This window comes from Terrapene carolina, unplaced genomic scaffold, assembly GCF_002925995.2.
Source record: "Terrapene carolina triunguis isolate 2854851 unplaced genomic scaffold, T_m_triunguis-2.0 Scaffold42, whole genome shotgun sequence".
Classification (NCBI taxonomy): Eukaryota; Metazoa; Chordata; order Testudines; family Emydidae; genus Terrapene; species Terrapene triunguis.
Window position 1 is genome coordinate 40,839,220 of NW_020664393.1, and position 22,608 is coordinate 40,861,827.

At 40.4% G+C, this 22,608-nt stretch overlaps 1 protein-coding gene across 1 annotated transcript in view; it reads left to right on the plus strand.

Annotated features, from left to right (window-relative positions):
* The window catches only part of BMP5 (bone morphogenetic protein 5), a 77,666-nt gene that overhangs the window by 13,795 nt on the left and 41,263 nt on the right, over window positions 1-22,608 (plus strand). Inside the window, exon 2 of the mRNA XM_026656290.1 lies at window positions 15,764-15,956. Within this exon, the coding sequence (XP_026512075.1) occupies window positions 15,764-15,956 (193 nt within the window). The remainder of the gene's footprint in view (window positions 1-15,763; window positions 15,957-22,608) is intronic.

The window sequence follows — 22,608 nt, forward strand, 5'->3', positions numbered from 1 at the left end:
TTCACAAGCAGGGTCCCAGTTACTTGTAAGAAGAGCAGGATCAGGCAGTGCTGATAAGGACCTGGAGCTTTCCCAAAGGCCTCAATGCTGCATTGAGGAGCATAGGTCCCTGGTATCAGCAGCAATGAGTGGAGTTTGAAGAAGATAACCTGGGATCTGTGCCTCTGCTCCCATGAGAGAGCTTATTCTGTCTTTCCAGAATTTCCCCCTTTCACTTCTCTAATGCTGCCATCTCTCCTGAGCTGATTGTGAATCTCATGATGTTTGGTGGTCTTCTTGGAGTCCTGACACTTATGTGAGAATCTCAGCTTTCGTGGTTTTTTGTTTTAATGAAGTTTCTAGTCCTATGGTTGCAAAGAAATATGTGACCCTTAAATGTTCAAAAAGCCAAGGCAAATAAAAAGAACCCAAACTTTATTTTTTTTAAATGCATGATTTTTAAGCCAGTCCCATGATTTGTGTGTCTGTCTAATGAATTTGGAACATTAGGGTTGAAGATACTGCTTCTCCGCCCTCTGGGGGACTGATTTCCATGTGCCTTTTCACTGTGTAGCAAAGATGGGAGAGGCTCCCAACGAATAGCATTGCTATTGTTTTGTTGTTCAGATCTCATAAGGAAGTTCTCAGAGTGCTTCATGTCTGAAAATAGACGAAGAAAAGAAGCAATAAAATGAAAAACAAGATCCTCAGCTGGTGTAAAATAATTCACTTCTATTAACTTCAATTGAGCAATGCTGATTAACACCAGCTGCCCCAAAGATTTTAAGAAGTATGAAAGAATAAACAGAGATAATTAACCTCCTAAGTGTTTTGTGAAGAACTAACTGTGGTTGTGGAGTATTGTAGAAGAAGTCCAGTTACACTGTGTTTGCCATGTATTAGTTGGAATTTACAAATTGACTCTGGATTGTAAGAACCTAGATGGATCTGGCACCTACTCATGAACCTGGCTCTGAAAAGAAAAGTGTTCTTGAAAGATCTTGAAATAAATACTAAGTTTTAGAGGTAGCACAGGCAAAATCTGCAGGTTAGGTTCCTATGTTTGAATTTACTTATGGAAGATGCTATCCTTCTTTCAAGTTGCTTAGTCATGATCCTGTTTGGTTTAAATAAACAACCCCAACAAGCTGAATATTGCAGTAGTCTAATCAAAAGGAGATAAAGACATGAATGAGCTTCATGGTATCAGCCAAAAATAAATATAATTGAAATAATAGAATATGATGTGATGACTTAAAGGAAATGCTGCCTGTATTCTGGTGAACTTTGTGACGGATGTTTATTGTAAAACAAGATAGTAACGTTTATCAGCACAATTCAGTTTTAGGTGGCACATCAGAATATAGCCATTTCCTCTTTTTAATGCCTACAGTGAGCCACTTCAGATATTTCCTACCATAGCTCATTATGTGTGCTTGTGTTCCCTTATAACCAGCAGTCTTCCAGCAATACATTTTCGATTCCCCTTTTACATTCTGGAATCATGTTTAGTGAGGCTCTATAGCATACACTATCATGTGGCTAGAGACTACTTTTTCTTCTTTTATCATAGAAAATCCAGAGTGTAGCCCATGCTACAGAGTGAACAGACGATAGGGATTTTGTGTTGTTTTTTTATGTTACAATTAAGGCACTGACTTAAATATATGAGAATAATATTTCCCTCCCCCCTCCAACTTAAATTCTGAAACTAAAGACCAGATTTTTCAAATGGATATATACCAAAGGGCATGCCCACTTTTGCAGGCTTGATACAGATGTGCAGATTCCCTAAAGTGCACATACAATGAGGAGTTGTGCACCTATGCTAGACCAGACTAGTGTGTAAGCATCGGATGATTTGAATACTAGACTCTATAGTACAATTTCCTAAAAGGGAATTTCAAGCTCTATGTGTTTACATCACTACTTGCTGCAGGATGTGAAAGAAGCCTGCTTTGTTAACATGGCATGAACATCCCTTTGGACTAGTGGGATATATTATGGCCAGCTCCAACCAGATTGTTCCAGCTTGCCTTCAGGAGAGGAACTTGTATTATCAAGAACAGGGAAGCAAGGTAACCCCAAAAGGTAGGGTGTAATCATGGGCTGGGCAACAGGTGGTTCCAAATTACATTTAATAGAAAAATAGGCCTATCATCAGAGATTAGGCCAGTAGTCATTTTTAGTCCTAGGAGAAACAAGAGCATAGTATAAACAGCAGCCAAGAAAAAGGTAGATCCTGCACTGTATTGTAAATGTCAAATTTTCCTCATTGTCCTGGCTCTAAAAACATATCATTTGAAATAAAAATACGAAGTACCACGTTAGTGCTCAATTTACCAAACACAAGTATCCGTCTCTTAAGTTTAAGCTCAGCTAACAGCCAAGCAGCTGGAGTTGTAGCACATAAAATACATCTTGAGATTGTGTTAATTATTCCAGAGATGAATTATATTGATGTATGACTCTACAATCAACATGACTGTTCTGATTGTCTCGCGCCCCTAGTAATCCAAACAATCAACAGCTACATGCTAGGTTAGGGGTAGGCATCCATTGTGGTGCTGCCCATGGATAAACTTGGCATGAGTTCTTCGCAGGCAGACAAGTTGGCATCAGCCGGATGCTCCTACTACCACAGAGGCAGGGAAGAAAACTGGGGGACTTTCAACATGCTGCTTGACTTGCAGCACCTGGAGCACTTTGGTAGTGGGGAGCATGATGGATCCAGAGTCATGTAACCTTCCCCAAATCCAATGCATCTCTTTTTAACCTGTTGATAAATGTAAGGTACTGTATATTGGGAAAGAATTGTTCAGTGTTCATGCAGATTGGTGAGTTCTGAATTCACTTTAATTATTCAGGAAAGAGTTCTGGGTTTCATGGTGGACAGTTCAGCAAAGGTGCCCAATGTAAGAAATGTTAGGGTGCATAAGAAATGTTTTAATTGTTCCCATCCTATCGTTTGGCCAGGAATAAATCATGATCCAAACACACACTGAAGCAAATACTTCAGCTCTGATTACTATGACGAGCATGTCCAGTATAAGGATGTTATCAGTAAGGATGAATGTCCTTTTTCACTTTGCAGATTTTTGGTATGCTTTAACTAAACTACTTCCTTGTAGTTTTACAATAATCAATAAAATGACACTGTTGCATAAATTGCAGAACTAGAACATGGAAGACATAAAATATATCGGGTGATTTAAATCCACTGGTGTAAATCCGTGTAGCTTCACTGATTTCAGTGGAGGTACACATACTTATAATAGGTCAGGATCTGGCCCAAAATATGTTAAATTATATTGTTTTTGCAAACATCAGTGTATTTACAATGTCTCACTAAGAAAATATTTGATGTGTCAAAGTAATTCTAAAGTGATCATCTATAATATGTTTTTTTCTGTTTTCTCTAAATTGTATGTTCTGGATATTTTCAATTTCATTTATTTATTTATTCATTCATTTATGATCATTGTTACAGCTGGCTTGATTTTGTTTAATGTTTAGTCAAAGTTAAAATGCAGCATTCTAAAATGAAATAGGTGGAAGTTCATCATTCAGCACTGTTAGTAGTAGTCGTAGCATATAGTTGCCTATTCAGTCAATGAGTATTTGAAGGGTTAAAATTTAATTCCTGGTTTTCTTAACCAGAAATTGTTTCCCTGCTTTATTTCTTATTTCATGTAAAATGTGATTCGCTGATAATTCTAGATTGAATTGGTAGTGTGGGTAATGTTAAAACATCAGTAACCCACTAAAAGTAGGTAAATTTAAAGAGCAATACTAAACTGATTCATACCTTAGTAGGGCAAGTTGACCCTGAAGTAAGAAGGTACAGCTCACATGGAAGACTCTCAGCTGAATTCAGCAGTGGTCAAATAACTTGCCGTGATTCAGTGGAAGGGGGTATATAGTAAGAGAAGTAACTAACAGGAGGCGAGAAGATAAAATGTGCTTCAGCGTATACACTCCTGACAGTTGCCTTATGGTCCTACATTCTCCTTTAGCCTTCTCACAAGTTACACTCCATCTTCAAATTCTTTGAATGCTAAATCAGTTATAATGTACACCCATTTTCGGACCAACTTCTGACTAACTTTTCCCCAATGTATAAATTGAGTTACTGTTCAAACTTTGCTGAATCAAAAAGCAAGCGACTTGGATGAGATTGCACTAGGTGTAGGTTAGGGCAGAATTTGGTGCTGAAAGTTTCAAGAATGAGGAAAAAGAAATGTGTGTGTATTCCTTCGATTCCTGCATGTACTGTATACTCAGCTCAGGAATCTGGATTTGAAATATAACCTGACACGTTCAATAGCAATAAAAGTTTCAGAGCTTTCATTGTATACAGCTAGTTCTCAAGCAGTTTTTTCTCCCCTGTGGTTCACTAATCTGCAGGCTGCGTTGGCCTGACATCCTGACCTTTAGGTTTGGAAAGAAACCTGGCTATAATTGTTACCTTTCATTGCAACCATTTGGTATGGGAGAAAACTAGAGCTAAATATTAGGAAAAATAATAGATTATTGACAGACCATATCAATATGTACTTGATTTTTCTAAACTATAGCCATCCGAATAGTTGACTTAACTGAAAAAGCAGAGAAAATAAATATCCTTGCTCACGTGGTGTTCGGATGAATTATCTTAGATGCCTTCATTAATAAAGGGCTGTATAGTAAAAACTAGTCTCCTAACAGGACATGAAATAAATGTGGAAAATTTGATTTCCTGATTGAAATGGGAGCTCTAATATATTCTGATCTAGACCTACATGATACTTTATTCATTTCTGAAAGACTTTTATTTTCCTTAGTGAAATGGTAATGCCAATCCAGTATCTAATGGGCATACTATTTTGAGTGAGGTTATCGCTGTCTAGCATGCATATGTAATAAATGTTGTCATATCATTTAAAGTAATAGAATGAAATGAAGGGTCCTTATTTGTTTTTCACAAGAAAAACTATTTGATCCAGCTTCTTCCCTCAGTCGTGTCACTTTATGGCACATGAGCAGCATAGAGCAGTTCTGAAACTGTCTCAGCTGCCTATGGGAGGATTAATTACCCCAGCAAAGCTAGAACTGCCGTTGGTGGCATAGAACCACAGTGACAGATCCCGTGCTAGTCCTACCTCCACCAACTATAAGTGACATGGCTGGGGGAAAGAGAGCATATAGCCTCAAACTGCTCTGATTTATGCCAGGGGACTGGACTGATACGCAGCTGGCCCAGGATTAGTGAAGTGCGGAGATAGTTGTGCTGTGTGTTACAGCTAAACATCAGGGCTACAGGATTCAGTGGAAGTTTTGTCTCCAAAGGTTCAAGCCTTAAATACAATGGAAACAAGAAATAATGAAAATTACTTTCAGTTCTTTCTCATTTCGGTGGTGGTGGTGATGATGATGATAGTAATTAATAATACTTAGCTTTTCACAATGCTTTTCACTTCCCAAACCCTGTTCCAGTAGAAACTAGACTCCATATTTTTTTGCTGTTACTTATCCATACTGTTGCACTGGCAAGGTTCAAACTAGCGTAGGGAAGATGAAGCACTGTTTTTCCACTTACAATATCAATAACTGAAAACCTTCCAGAATTTAATAATTTTTGGGTCAGCTGTAGTGTAATACTTGTTTTGACTTGTAAAGCAAGTGCATGTGACTTGGAAGGCATAACTGCAATGAGTACCATATGTTTACAAATTAGCTTTTCACTAAAACAGTTAATGAAGTGAGACTGGTTATTTCTTCAAAATGTATATTTACTTCAGGGATATTTTAGCCTATATAAAGTGAATGGAAGATGCTGCTGGTAGAACATACTGATAGCTTACTTGTGATAAGATCCAGTTATGTCTCTTTGCACTGATGCACGTTGGAGTCTGTGCAGGAGAGAGGCACTGGTAGACACTGTGATGTTGTCCCTTGGAGCTCTTGGAAGTATTGTAGAGAGAGGGAACTTTGGGGAAGGCAAGTCTGGGAGAATATTCTGATGACTTTAACTGCTCAAGCTTTGCGTCTTAAAGGAATTAAAAGGAGGAGGAAATAGATTTTACTACAAACCCTTCTACACTTCACTTTTTTTCAAACACCATTTTCTTTTTCTCCTGGTTGCAGAATTGGTGTCTGCCATTTATTAAAGTTGATTATGTCACATGGATGTTTTGAGAGGAATGTCACAAAGACCCAGCTAACCAATAGCTAGGACTTTTGCAAATTCATATTTGGCTAACCCATAAAAACCCTTTTGTTCTCAAAAGTGAAAAACCCTGTGGTGTTACAGCAGTTCTTGGCAAAGATTTAAGAGCAAAGTGCTTGGGAGAGATCCTTTAATACTAAGAATTCATGACTTTTACAAGATACTGAATAGTGCAGTAAATTATTTACAAAAATTCTATGAATGATAAATAATTAAAACTAATCTATCCTTGTAAGAGGTGAACAAAGTGCAGTTTTGTTGCAGTACGCTTGATTGATTTAACCATAGTAGTTCCCTTCCTCCCTAAGGTTCTGATCCAGTCTACTGCAGTGAATTAAAGTCTTTCCATAAACTCCACCACTGCTTTGGATCAGGCTCTAATTCATATATTTCAATAATTCTGAGTAATTACGAAAGAGATATTATCAAATGACTGGACTCAATAAACATTAGTCAGCTATTTTTTTTAATTGAAACTGGAATGATCTGCACAGCATTTTGTCAAACAGTTCGTAGAAAGTACCTTTTAGTTCAGTTAAGGACAACTGGGCAAATTCTGCTCAGCTGAGCTGGTAAACAAATAACCTCCTTGGATTCAGTGCAATGACTCTGGACTTACATAAATTAGTGTAACTTGCAGCAGAATTTGACCCATCAGATTTCATGTTTTGTAATTTAATAAAAAAGACTATTCTATATAAAATCTATTTATATTACCCTTTCAAAACCACATCTGGAGACCTGTAATTAGCTTTAATAAAACCAGGGCGGTAATAACAAATGCAGCATCATTTAAATATCTATATAGATAGATTAGATAGATAGTACTTCAATAAAAGTACTCTTCAAGGACCAAAAGTGCTGCAATGAAAATTTAACTTACTGCAGACTTTTTTTGCTCAAGTAAATTTCTCATTGATTTCGGTAGTGGTTTTATCGGAGTAGGGAGTGCAGAATTTGGCTACTAGTGTTCTGTCAAACAGAGTAAAGCTTATAGTATTTAAACTGTTACTGTTATGCTGTTGTTAAGTTCTCAGTTAAAATATGTTTTTATCACTTTAACAACTAAAGTATTTTTCACTGCAGTTCAATTTTAAGATTCTGTTCAACCAAAAAAAATTCCTGAATCTTCTAGAAGACTGTGGGCCTTATCCAAAGGCCACTGAGATTAGTGAAAAGACTTTGGATTGGGTCCTTCATTTTTAGGGCTTCCAGAGTACAGCAGAGAAACATATATTTTTTTGAATTAAGCCTATTTCTGGCTTGTAAAATTTAGACTCCTTGCTTTCCACACTGTGCAAGCCTGCACAAAGATACACAGCTTGATATTACAGTTTGTAGGTGTTAGCTTGGTCTTCTCATGTGCTTGAAGTGTAGAACATGAATGGTGGTCTAAATATGGCTCTTAATTTTTCTTCAATGCATTAAATTAAAATATTTGCATATGGGAAAACCATGGTTTTATCTTTCACCCTGCTCTAGATCAGACCTTTTGTTATTTTGTTGTATATAATGTTATATAAAGTGTAGCCAAAGGAAGTAAGAATAGATTTCTAGTCATTTGAATTTTTGGAGAGAAGAGCAAGACTGCTGTAAATAGCTGTTTGATGTCTGTCTTTTCACAGTAGCACAATAGCTAATTCCTGGGGCCTCTGACCTTTTAGTGTCCTGTAACAGAGTATTTGCATTAATCTGTTGCTTATCTGTCACCTACCACATTTGATATTTCCAGCCTCTGCTTTCAATTATCAGTCATTAGAGGCAGGACTGGGTAACTTCAGGAGAAAACTCCTGGAACCTTTGGCCTGTTTTGTCAGATAACCACAAGTATTTACTGTAGATAAACTATCATTTCATTGTATTCAAGATGTAAACGAATGTAGTTTGTAGTATATCAGCTTACTGTAACCTCTCTCAGCTTGAGGTAGTTAAAACTGACTAGTTTACTTTAGTGCTTGTGCAAAGAATTCAAACAGTGAAATTTAGTGAGATTAGGATAAGTGACCTGTTACAGTCACATGATCTATAAGCCCCATATTTTGCCTGTGCGAGTATATTTAACAGTGAAACAGTGACAATAAGCTAAGTAGTAAAATATTACAGCTTTAATATGGGTTGATCACATTTATAACATGCAACCAGAGTAAAGTCCAGACTACTAACATATACAGGTGGTGCTTTAACTGGGCCAATTTCACAAAGCTAAAAGCAATTATGAGGCAGATCAACTGGGAGGAAGAATTTAATCAGAACATTGTGAATTATAATTAGGAATCATTTTAAGACCACCTTATTAAATGACAAAAACCACAATCCCCCATTCTGTACTGCTTAAGAAACAGATCTGGTTTACAGGGGAACTGAAGGCAGCTATTAAAAATAATGTATTATATAAAATAAATGGAAGAAAGGGGAAGTTGATAGTAATGAATATAAATCAGAAGTTATCAATTTTCTACAATTCCTAACAGAAGCAAAGGGACATAAGAAATCTATGGCCAGCACAGTTAAGGGCTATAAAAAGCAGTTTTTTTTAAAAAAAGAGGATTGCGAACAAAAAGAATCCTGACAATGGGCATTGATCCATTATTAGATGTAAATGGTAGAATTATCAATAATAATGCAGAGAAGAGAGAAGTGTTCAGTCAATATTTATGTTCCATATTTGCGGAAGAAACAGATGATATCATCTAATCATAAGGTGATAGTCTTTCCATTCCTTGAGTATCTATGGAGGATTTTAAATAGAAGCTATGAAAGTTAGACATTGTTAAATCAGCAGGTCCAGACAACTTGCACACAAGAATTTTTAAAGAGCTAACTGAGAAACTAACTGGACTGTTAATGTGGATTGTCAATAAGTCTTGGAGCACTGTGGAAATTCCTGAAGAGTGGAACAAACCTAATTTTGTGTCAATTTTTAAAAGAATAAACATTATAACCTGGGTAGTTATAGGCCTGTCATCCTGACATAGAACCTGGGCAAGATAATGAAGTAGCTGATATGGGACTTGATTAATAAAAAAACAAGGAGGGTAATGTAATGAATGCAAATCAACATGGGTTTCTGGAAAATAGATCCTTTCAAACTAACTTGATATAAAAGTAACATGGCACATATTAAATGGATTAAAATCTGGCTAATGGTTAGATCTCAAAATGTAATATGTAAATGGGAAATTGTCATTGAGCAGGTTTGTTTCCAGTGAGGTCCTGTAGGGATTGTTTTTTAACTCCAAGCTATTCAACATTTTCATCAATGACCTAGTAGAAAACATAATATCATCACTGTTAGTTTGCAAATGACACAAAATTTGGGTGGGGGTGGTAAATAATGAAGAGGACAGGTCACTGATTCAGAGCAATCTGGATCACTTAGTAAACTAGGCGCAAGCAAATTATATTTGTTTTAATATGGCTAAATATAAATGTATACATCTAGGAACAAAGAATGTAGACAATGCTTACAGGATGGGGGACTCTATCCTGGGAAGCAGTCACAAACAGTGACTCTGAAAAATATTTGGGGAGGGGGTTGGCAGATAATCATCTATGCATGAGCTCCCATTTGGTCCTGGGATGTATACACTGGGGAATCTTGAGTAGAGAGCTTATTTTATCTCAATATTTGTGCTGGTGGGACAGCTGCAGGAATACTGTGTCCCGTTCTGGTGCTCACAACTCAAGAAGGCTGTTGATAAATTTGAGACGGTTGAGAGAAGAGCCATGAGAATGATTAAAAGTTTAGAAAACTAGTGATAGATTGAGTTCTTTGGTCTATTTTGTTAACCAAGAGTAGCTTAAGGGGTGACTTGATTACAGTCTTTAAGTATCTATAAGGGGAACAAATATTTAATAATGGGTTCATCAGTTTGGCAGAGAAAGGTATAACATGAGCCAGTCGCTGGAAGTTCAAGCTAGACAAATTCAGATGGAAATAAGGCATACCTTTTTAACAGTGATAGTAATTAACCATTGGAACATCTTACCAAGGCTTTTAGTGGATTCTCCATCACTGATAATGTTTAAATCAAGATTGGATGTCTTTCTAAAAGATCTGCTCAAGGACTTATTTTGGAGAAGTGTGGCCTGTGTTATACAGGAGGTCAGACTAGATTGTTATAAAAACGGGTGTGAGCAGGAATAAAAATGTGACCACTTTTGATGAGGCATTTTCTATGCCCCTGCCACAGCCCATGGGGAGGGGGGGCAGAAAAAGCTGTCAGCTCCCTAGGGCCAGAGAAGTTCTGTTCCCCTGCTCATTACTGGGGGGGGGCATGACTCTGCTTGCCCCCACTTCTGAACGCCCCTGGTCATAATGGTCCCTTCTGGCCTTGGAATCTATGAAGACAAACTGGGATCTTGACCACAGTATTGCTTGTAAAAATCATCCTATAACAATATGTCTTTAATTTTTATTCAGTAGTTTAAGAAGGCTTGGATTTTACACACTTGTCGCAATTTACCAGCAGGAATGAGAAATGTTTTTAAAGCTTGAAAGACACAAACTCTTATGTGAAACTAGTTATCCAATTAAATAGCCTGTGTAATATCCCATATTACACTGTACAAGAAATTGGAAGACGATTAGGAATGGCTTGCTTACCCATGGCCTCCCTCATGAAAGTTTGGAAAAACTCTTGCATCTTGAAGCGTATCAAGAAGAAAATTGAAGCCTTTGAGATACAGTGCTGACAAAGACTCTCGGGTATCTCCTGGCTGGAAAAGAAGATGAATGCGTATGTTAGGAGCAGTTTTGGAGAGAAGCCGACCCAGTTGTCAGAAATCAGCAAGTGCAAATTTATGTACTTTGCACATCAGGCATAGCAATGGAAATAACCTTGAGAAAGTTACTGTGGAAGGGATGGTAGTAGGTCATCCTACTAGGGGATGACCAGTGAAGAGATGGATAGATGGTATGAGGTAGATCACTAGGAGGTCAGCTTCTGAGTGTGGAGAGCTAGCAATTGATCAAGAAGGCTTATGAAAATTCTGCTATGATGTCACCAATAGTCAGACATGAAGAATTTAATTTTACTTACTGTATGTTGTCCCTTTGTGATAAAGTTGTTAATGGTGCTTGGTATATTATATTTACTCAGACTTATTCTATACCTATTTAGAGATATATAGTTCAATTATAAACTATCAGGATATCATACTATATATATTTTTCCCCCCAGTGGATCAAATTCTCTGCTAGTGAAAATTGGTGCAGTTCCATCGATATCAATGGAACTGCGTCAGTTTACTCCAGCAGAAAAATTAACCCAATATTTTTTCTTGAGATCAATGATGATCCATTTTATAAAGCAACTCTTAGATGTGGCTTTTGTCTTTTTTTCTTTTTGTAATTTACTTTAGTATGAATGCATTATGACACTGAATGTTTCATTGGCCATATTGATTGCTGGCAAAAAAACGTTCTTTGCCATCTACTCAGTAGTTTCCTGTTAATATCCCCCTGAGCTGGTGGTGAACCAGTGCCCCAATGTAATGTTAAACATGTAAGCTGGAAGTTCTGTTTTTAAGTTGAGACTTGAAACCTAGGTCCTTGCCAATTGTAACAACTTAAGATCTCTTCTGACCTTTTATAATAGCATTTACTCTGATGTTCTAGTCAAATTCCAGTTTGAGTAATTATATTCCATTTATTTAAGTTCCCCTTCCAATTCAAATGGTTAAGATATATTTCCTCACTTCCTGTTATTAACTGTTGCATAGTATTGCTGTACTTCATTAAATAGCGGTTGTGATCCATCCCTGTGATGGCTGCATTTCAGCTAGTGAATTGGTGTGTGTGTGTGTGTGTGTGTGTGTGTGTGCATATGAAAATTGGAGGAGTAAATATTTAAGGTTGCTTAAGTGTTTCCTTTATAAGAACCTGTTTTTCAAAGTCATAACTTTCAGAAACTTCCACCTATGAAGCTAAAATCTTTTTGTCATGGGACCAGATCCTGGACGACACCATGGCTTCCTTTGTGCCACTTTAGCATGCAAAAGGACTTGAAAGCTGCCCTGAATGGACAGAAAAGGATTTCCTTGGCAGAAGGGAATCCCTTACTAATATAGAGTTAATGTAGGGGTGTGTGGTTTGTAATACAGATTCTATTGTATTACCTTCTCTACTACGAAGTTTTATTTCAATGGATTATATGGACTCCCTTAGAAAGAATGTTACTCCCCCACTTCTACGACCTAATCTGACCTCCTTTATGGTTCGTAGATAGCTATTAGTACATCATATTGCTTGTTTTTTTAAAAAAAATTCCATTATGTATCAGTAATGCCTATTTCAAAATCTTCTTTGATTGCCAGGCATTCTAGTTTACCGATGTTTGCTTTTAAGGTTCTCATCTTGGTATACTGAAATGTACAGTGTGAAAGCCCAACCCCACTGAAGTCAGTGGGAGTTTATCCATCGACTTCAGTAGAGCCAGGATTTCACCTATGGCTTTTATTTTTATTCAATTCTTTATTTGGACAGTCAGTTATTTTTCTGGAATTTACCTCTGTTTTTTCAACTTATCTGACTGTAATTTCTGTCCTGTCCAGTTGAAGATCAGGACTAAAGGAATGCACTAGAACAACAGAGGTGTGTGTGTGTGTGTGTGTTCCATATTGCAGCAGTGCCTTTTCTTTGAAATAATATAAATAGATAAGTAAAATGTGTGTTAGCCCTATTTAATACATTTAATTTTGTTTAATTCAACAGCAAATGCTAAGTATTCATTCAGCAGTTGTGTGTACTTCTAGGAGAGTACTATCAATGCTGTAATACGGTGTGTTGTAAATACTGATCCTATTTGTGTCCGAGTTATGACATGGGGGATACTTACTGTTTCCATACAAATGTTATTAATTTGAATTTACTGCTAAGTAGATAGACATGAAAACCAGACCAGTAATCCTGGGATTTGAAATCCCCATTTGGGGCCTAATTCTGCAACCAGTGAGTAGCACTTACCCACATGAGAACTCCCACTGAACTCCCTCAATAAGTACTAATCAAAGGGTTGCAGAATTGGGCCTTGAATTAATTCTACTTTTAAAATATTTTTTAAATGAAAACTCTTGGCACATTCTGCTCCCAAGTACTCTTCAAATTCTCAGTTATGACATTAATAATTTATAGCAAGATCTTCACTCTATTAAAAAACAAAAACAAACCAAAAGCATCCCTGAACAATTCATTGTGATTGCATGTGCTAACTCATGCTGTACTCCGTCTCAGTAATGAAAGCTTTAATGTGTATTTTTAAAAACTTTTTGTTGAGGCACAGTTACAATAAAATGTTAACATACTACATCATACATTACTTATTACTTATTCAGGATCAGGTTAATATTCCAAGAACCTGGCTAAAGATTCTAGCTTGTTGGCTGGGGTGTCCTCCTCCTCTGAGTGTGCTAAAAAAGTTGACAACATTTCTAAATTCTGATGCTCTTTTTAACACTTCTCTTGTGTATGTACTTGGTGTGATTGCTTTTCCATTACAAGGATAGGCCATATTTTTCTATACAGTAATTCCACTCAAAGGGTTCACTTTTCCAAGAATGTGCAGTACAAAGTCTAGCTGCGAACAATAAAACAGAAATTGATTTGTCGTCGTGTTTAAAATATAGATCCTTTATTGGTGCATTAAGTAAGCCAGTCAGGGGATCTCATTTCTTTAAAAATTGGTCTGATATCAATATATATCTTGCTGTTTAGGAGCTAGTGATGGAGGTAATAAATAGACTGTATCCTGTTTCTCTTCAGTGGCAGCCCATTTATCTTTGGCTGCAGAGCGGCTAGTTTACATGCTTCTGCCTCTTTTCTGTCTTGACTTTCTGTCTTACATGGAACAAAATTTTGGATCCTTACAGTCAAAATGTGCATTTGGGCTACCTAACTCCTTGAGTTTGTTTAGAGAGGAGTTTTATGGTTCTTTGTCAGTCAAGAGAAATTTTATCTTCACTGAAGTAAATATACTTTCTTATAGATAATATAGTCTGTGCAGTATGTTATACATACTGACAAAGCAAAACTTGTCAACAGATCTGCACATTTAAAGTATTATATATTAATTAAATCCATTTCCAGTTATGTTTTAAAAGACTAAATAATAGGTGCATACTTAGGGCCTGGCATTGAGAGTTGACAGAGGTGCTTTAAATACAGTTCTGAAAATAATTTCAAAGTTTTTGGAAGGACAACTTTTACGTCTGTGTCCTTAACTATGCACTGTCAAAATCTAGCTCTATTTTCCTTTCCTTTCCTTTTTTAATGTAGAGTGCTTCAGGGCCAAAATTGTTACTACCTTGGATCAGTGGAATGAAAAGAGTAGATCTGAAAGTAGGAGAAGGGGTTGTGTGGGAAAAGAGTGTAGTGGGGCTGAGTGGGACTCAGTTTGTCGGCTCATCCCAGCTGAACTGAAGCTCTGAACCCTTTGGATTTCTCCCATCACTAGTAGACACACACTAACTCTTGATGAAATAGATGAATGGATCTGAACTCTCGACTCTGGACTTCCCAAATCTAGTAAGGTACAGAACCCTAATGCAGTTGGGGATCTACCACGGATTACCCCATAGGCATAAAAATGACAGGTGATCTTGTTTTTCATACATGTAAAATCACATTGAGTAATTGTGTGGGCTTCTTCGATGCATCAGAACAAATATTCTGCAAAGCTGTCCTCTCATACTACTGGGCCAGAACCTCAGCTAGTGTAAATTAGGATAATTCTGGTGATATTAATGGAGTTGTGCTGATTTACCTCAGCTGAAGATCTGGCCCTCTGTTCTTAAAATACTGTGGAATCCTGATTAACTAGTTTTGAGGTTAGATTTTAGCTCCTGGTGGAACTTTGCAAATAAAGAAGCATCAGAAACGATACATAAACAAAAATGTGGCAGAGAATTAATATATATGTGTGGAGGGGACTTCTTATACTAGGAGTGTTGCTTCATTTTGCAGTTTGGGTGCCAGAACCACTTAGCTCTGACTTGTGGTTCTCGTGCTCATACCATTGACAAGAAGACACTTTTATGCCATAAGATGACAGCATGTGTTAATTTATATGATGTAGTTTCTTCTTAAATATGTAGCAATTATGGTGCACTTAGCACTGTTCCAAAATTTATTGCCTCAGACAGAAGTAGTCAGCTTTCCCTGTTTTCTTTCCCGATTATTACTTAGTCATGTACACCAAGATCATTTGTGTCTCTCAAATAATTTCTGCTGTACATGTAACTAAACCCAAGTATCAAATCCTTCTGCAACTTTCATTTTGTCCATATTTCTAGTTGCTTTACACCATGACTTCTTTCAGTTTTCTTGATATTCTTTCCACTCTGACTTCTGGAATTTGTAAAAAACCACAGAGGGTTTTTCCTCTTGAACTGAAGACCATTTGGCTTGTGGAGTTTCCTTTAACTGGAAGTATGTCTGGATTTGTGGCTTTATTATTTGCACAGTTTTATATCATCCAGTTTGTTGGGATTTTTTTTAAACATAGTGAATGCACAGTTAATCATTGGATTGGTATATACATTTCACTCCTTTTAATTTAATTTAATCTTTTTTCATAGTTGAAAGAGACAAGGACTTTTCTCATCAAAGAAGGCACTACAAAGAGTTTCGATTTGACCTGACTCAAATCCCACATGGAGAAGCAGTGACAGCAGCTGAATTCCGGATTTACAAGGACCGAAGCTACAATCGGTTTGAGAATGAAACAATTAAGATTAGCATATATCAGATCATCAAAGAATACCCAAACAGGTACTATTTTTTTTTAAAAAAGTCCTCATGTTATCATTCTCTCAAATGGAGAAGTGATAACTGGACATCTTTCACAAATTCATCTGCATCTGGACATCTGCAAGATATTGTCACCATCAGTTAATTTAACAGGCTGTTAATTCCTGGGAAACAACAGAAATTCAGCTAAAAAAATATCTTGTACAAAATGTCTTCAGTGTTGGCAGAGTTTTTCCAGCCTGATTACCTAATCTGTGCACACATACACATATACACTCTCCATGTTTCTGTGTGCAGATGGGTTAAGTTAACTGTTCTGGATGAGCAAATGTCAGAATCGCATGCCCAATTTAAGTGGCCAATGTTAAAAAATTTACCTTCATTGAAATATGGATACCACAAGCATTTAACTACTATATATTATGCAGTTCAGCTTCATTTATTTTTGTCAAAGCAAGAGCTGTATTGATTTTTAAAAAAAATGTTATTTATTTTTTAAATACCGCCAAGGACTGATATGTGTTTCTGTGAGTGAGTTAGGCAGGGTAGTTGTGGCCGTGTCAGTCCCAGGATATTAGAGAGACAAGGTGGGTGTGGTAATATCTTTTACTGGACCAGCTTCTGTTGGTAAGAGAGAGAGATACACATTTGCTCCATGGGGCTTACCATATGTTAAAGTTTAATGCAAATATAGCATTACAAGTGGACAAAGCAATAATCTTTGAGTGGAAGTTTACAGAAAGCTCTATAGGACAGATTGTCAAGTGTGTCCAGCACCTAAATAATCAATCTGATTTTCAGAGGAGCTCAGCGACCAGAAGTGCTCATTAAAGCCTAGCAGCAAGCCCAATCCTGGGTTCTCCTTTTCCTACTACTAACCCTGAAAATAGTCCTTCAAAATGATGTAGAGAATCTCCTGCTTAAATATATGGGTCCAAATAGTCAAAAGATCTCAGAACTTGGCTTCCATGGAAATTCTTTTTGAGAATCTGGCCACTTCTTTAGGTGCCTACATGGGAACCGCTGGATTTTAAGCTGTTTTGAAAATCTGGCCCTACATGTTTTAGCACAGGGGCAGGCAAACGTTTTGGCCTGAGGGCCACGTCAGGTTTTCGGAAATTTTATGGAGGGCCGATTAGGGGAGGCTGTGACTCCCCAAACAGCCAGGTGTGGCCTGGCCCCGCCCCCTATCCAACCCCCCCTGCTTCCTGCCCCCTGACGGCCCCCCCTGGACTCCTGCCCCATCCAACCCCCCCCCGTTCCCTGATGGTCCCCCTGGGACACCTGTCCCATCCACCCCACCCGCTCCCTGTCCCCTGTCAGCCCCAGAACCCCTGCCCCCTACTGCCCCCCGCTGCCCCATCCAACCCCTCCTCTCGTTCCTGACTGCCCCCCCGGGACCCCCTGCCCCATCCAACCACCCCTTCTCCCTGTCCCCTGATTGCCCCCAGAACCCCTGCCCCCGACTGCCCCCCTCCCCCCCATCCAACCCCCCCTCTCCTTCCAGACTGCCCCCCTGGAACCCCTGCCCCCATTCAACTCCTGTTCCCTGCCCTCTGACTGCCCCGACCCCTATCCACACCCCTGCCCCCTGAACACCACCCCAAATTCCCCTGCCCTCTATCCAACCCTCCCTGCCCCCTTACCGCGCTGCCTGGAGTACCGGTGGCTGGCGGGGCCACGCCACCGCACAGCACAGAGCACCTGATCAGGCCGGGCTCTGCGGCTGCGTTGCCCCAGGAACTCGCAGCTTTGCTGCCCAGAGCATTGCGCCAGCGGCAGGGCAAGCTGAGGCTGCGGGGAAGGGGGAGCAGCGGGGGAGGGGCTGGGGCTAGCCTCCCGGGCCAGGAGCTCAGGGGCTGGGCAGGAGGGTCCCACGGGCCAGATGTGGCCCACGGGCTGTAATTTGCCCACCTCTGTTTTAGCAGGAGACTTCATACATCATCCAGAAGGGATGTTTTCAGGGTTAGTAGCAGGGAAAGGGAAATGTAAACCCAAAATTGGATTTCATTTTACAAAACGAAGGAATATTGTTAAAATGAGAATCTTATTCAGAATATTACTCACCACAGAAAATGGTCACCAGTAACCAGAATATTGCCTCTATAGATCTGCAGAGCAGGAGCTGATTTCCTGGGCATGCACGTTGCAAAACAATTCAAAAGAACTGTGACAACTGGTTCTAAAAAGGTACTGTGAGGAGGAGGGGAACCTGAGGCGACACAAATAGATATCTTTAAATAGATATAAATGAAGGTGTAAATGAAACAGGGTCTTCACTATAAATTCAAAAGACTGATAAAGAAGTCCAAGTCCACAGTCAGCTCCGCTGCCATTTGCTTCTGGTGAGGTCTGAAACCTGCACAGCTTGTTGGATTCCCAGCTGCCAAATAGCAGTGGTTGCCAAGAATGTGTTTATTATTTGTGCTTGGCAAGGAAGTTCTTTGTTTTGGTTTGCAGACCTGATTACAGTTATTCATGGGTCTGTCACCTCTGGGTTGTACTCTACAAGTGGGCTACATGGGAACCATTCAGAAGCTGCAGTTGGCTGCAGCATTCTGCAACTGCTTAGTAAGCAATAGTTACTTGGGGCTATCAGTTAGCTCCTGAGTGAAACCAAACATTAGTTTTGACATTAAAAACCCTAAATGGTTTTGGTCCTGGCCACCTCCCATAGTGGTCCTGAGGTGGCCTGGGACAGATCTGCCCCAGGATTCAGGGGCTTACAAAGGTGACTTTGTGCATCTTTATCCTGCCCAACTCTTGCAAGCAGAGAGCAGCTCAGCTGGCCATTGGGAATCAGGAGCTGCACATCCATTCTGTCCAGGGCTGCCTCTGTTGAGATTCTCAACTGTGCTGGATTTTCTGTTGTGGACAGTTGACCACTAGGGACTGGACTAAAGCCACCAAACACACTATGCTTAGACACACAATAGTCTTTCTCATGGTAAAATCTATCAGTTACTACCAGAGTATGTTGTGGTGGAGGCAATTTTTTCCCTGAATTTTGTAACCAGATGTTCACTGTTTTGTTCAATGTTTTCTTTCAGGCTACTTCATCCCCCTTCACGTTTTCATTACATGTGATAGGCTACCTTTTGCATAGAAAATATGAAATTTTTCATTTTTAATCTGAATTTTGAAGCTGCCTATCATTCAGAATGTCCCCATGTTTGCTTTTCATTGGATAAAAGTAGAATATCCATAAAATGTGGTGCATTTTGGGTGAAATGGATCCAAATTAAGGATCACATCCTGGCCCCAGTTAAATTAATGGCAAAACTCCTACTGATTTCATGGTGGGCAGTACTTCACCTTGAGTTTGTAACAAAATGTGAAAAAAATCAAATTTTTGTTGCAAATGTTTTGAAGTGTTGTAATAAGTTACTATTCACCTGGGCTAGATTCTTTGCAGTGATCCAGAAGTGAAACTCTCTATATTTTATCACATTCCCTTGAGCTATCATTTCTTGTTTTCTGTAGTTCCCTAAAATGAATAACTTGTCCATATGTAAAGCCGAGGAGGAAGAATAATCCCTGTGTTACAGCCAGTTACACTACCTGATCCTGTTGCATGAAGAAGGAAGAACCAAAAGATCGAAGTACCAATGCCAAAGAGTAGCCAAGTTCATGTCAGCTCCAGCAGTGCAAGTCATATTGGCCACCTCAGAGATCCTTAGTTGGGCAAAACTCCCTTTGGGGATTTTGTCTCTAATAAGGAGTTGAGCAGTAGACTCATTATTAGTAGGGGCGGCTCTAGGCACCAGCAAAGCAAGCAGGTGCTTGGGGCAGCCCATTTGCAGGGGCGGCAGGGATCCAGCATGGGAGCTGAGAACCAACAGGGGGCCCTGGGAGCTGTAGTTCCTTGGTTAGCTCCCTGCCTATAGACCCAACCCTGGAGCAGGGAAAGAACTACATTTCCCAGCATTCCCTTGGCCACTACCAACAGGAAAGAGGGGGAGGGAGTGAGGTAGCTGAGACCTCATGCTGCAGCCTGCTGTGAATGGAGAACTGCCCTGTGAGTAGGGATACCATATTTTAACATTCAAAAAATAGGACACTCTATGGGGAGGGAGGGTAGCCCCACCCTGCCACCATCCACTCCCTCCGACTGCCCCCCACAGAAACCCCAACCCATCCAACCCCCCTGCTCCCTGTCCCCTGATCACCCCCTCCCGGGACCCCTGCCCCAACTGCCCCCCAGGACCCCACCCCCTATCTAAGCCCCACTGGTCCTTGTCCCCTGATTGCCCCCTCCCGGGACCCCACCCCCATCTAAGCCTCCCTTCTCCTTGTCCCCAACTGCCCCCTCCTGAGACCCCCCCAACATCCCCCCTAGGACCCTACCCCCTACCTGTCCCTTGACAAACCCCTGGGACTCCCATGCCTATCCAACCGCTGCCTGTCCCCTGACTGCCCCCCCAAACCCCTGACCCATCTAACCCCCCCTTCTCCTTGTCCCTTGACTGCCCCCCCCGGAACCCCCACCCCTTCTCCAACCCCCCAACCCCCTTACTGTGCCACTCAGACCAGCGTGACTGGCTTCGCGCAGCACCAGACACGCTGCTGCATACATGCTGCTGTGCTCCCCTGTGGAGCCACAGCCCCCCCCAGCACCTGCTTTCCAGATTTGAACACCTCAAAATTCAGGAGTGCTCAAGCTCAGTTTGGGCAGCTGTTACTTCATTTCTCCCAAATCAAATATACTGATCCACTGTAACTTACTGTAGAAAAAATAGGATAAAATTGAGCAAGAAATGCTTCCCAGTGGTTATTAGGACTGGAATTGCTATTTTCAACAGCCATTGCCTTTTGTTTGTTTGTTTTGTTTGTTTGTTGAAAAGGAAGACAGTGATATTGCATTGGCAAATTCCCCATAGAAAGAAAGAGTGGAACAAAAGAATAATAAAGGCACCTCAACTTTTCCTCATTTATGTGGGACAGTCTTATAATATGCATCCAGATATCCTCCAATCACACAAGCTGAAAATTGTTCCACTTTACTGCAGTTCTGTAACCATATGGGAACCAATCCTGTCTGTGTTCTGTGCACATCCAAAATTCCTGCTGAATGACCCGCCCTGGGAGCGAGTTACCAGTGACCCAGGGCTGCAGCGGAAGGAGGGTGCAGGGCGGAGGGGGGGGCGGAGAGCCCAGGGCTGGGGCGGCAGGAGGTGTGTGTGTGGGGGCAATGGTGGGGGGGTAGGGGAGAGCTCAGAGCTGGGGCGGCAGGGTGTGTGTGTGGGGGAGAGCCCAGGGCTGGGGCAGTAGGGGGGGGGGGGGGGAGAGAGCCGAGGGCTGGGGCGGGGGGGTGGGGGGGGGGGGGGGGGAGAGCGGAGGGCGGGGGGGGCGGGGGGTGGGGGAGGGCCCAGGGGTGGGGCAGCGGGGGGGTCCGGCGAGGAGCCCAGGGCTGGGACGGGGGGCAGCCAAAAGATTTTTTGCTTGGGGCAGCAAAAAACCTAGAGCCGGCCCTGATTATTAGGGGCTTGTTGTATAAGAATGTTCAGCTCCAATTGGCTTTTTCATGGATACATCTGAGGGCATATTTGGAATCTTTCTCATACAAGTCAAAAACAGCAGTCAGCAGCTTTGTGAATCAATAAGGGAGAATAATTAAGAGAGGGAATGCAAATCCAAAGGTTTCTAACTCCTTAGGCATGTCCACACTACAGCCCTAAGTTGACCTATGTTAGGTCAACTTACAGCCACCGCAGAAATTACTGATGTCCACACTACCCACCTTCTGTGGGTGGTGCACATCCTCACCAGGAGTGCTTCCACCAACTGAAGAGGGGCAGTGTGTGGGGGGCTGAAGGCCAGGGCTTGAGCTCTGGGAAGTTCCACATGGGGAGCCCAGCTTGTCTCCCAACCCTCCGCCCCGCAGCTTTCGCCTCCCCACTCCTGCCTGGGCTTCACAATTCCCTGTTCCCAGCCCAGGGGCAGCTGAGCTCTGGCTGCCTGGCTTTCTTGTCAATTTCATGGTTCCAGCATGGAGCCCTGAAATTGACAAGGCAGCCAACAGCCAATGTAAGTAAGGCGGTGTCCACACAGACACTGTGATGCCCTAACTACACCAACATAAGCATATGCCTCTCCTGGAGGTGAAGTTATGTTGATGTAGTAGGGCACTTACATCAGTAGGACAAGGCTGTAGTGTGAACACTGACATAATTGTGTAGTGTAGACCAGGTCCCTTGAAAAGGGCTCTCCTGTAAAAATGACAGATCTGGACTAAAGGCTAATTTGAATCTTAAAGAAAATGATGTTTAACAGACATTATCACATGGACTCCTTGGTGGGGCGTGTGCATGAAACTACCAGTTCTGTTATCATTGTAAAGTTGTTTCAGATGTCTTTTAAATATTTATTACAAAATCCTGAGTTTTGTAAACATTTTTTCCTGTTTGTGTTTAATATTTTAAGTAATTTGTTCTTGAAGAGAATAGTAAACATTAAAACAGTCAATTTTTAAAAATCTCATATTTTTGCTCCAAAATAGAATTACAGAATTGTCATCTTTGTGTACATTTGTTACTAAGTGATATAAAAATATTTATAAATAACCATCTTAAAAGGCCACCCTGTTTACAGCTAGATGTTTAACTTTTAAAGTTCCGATTAAAACTGCTTATTAGAGGAAAATTAGGCATTTAAGACCCCAGAGAATACCTTT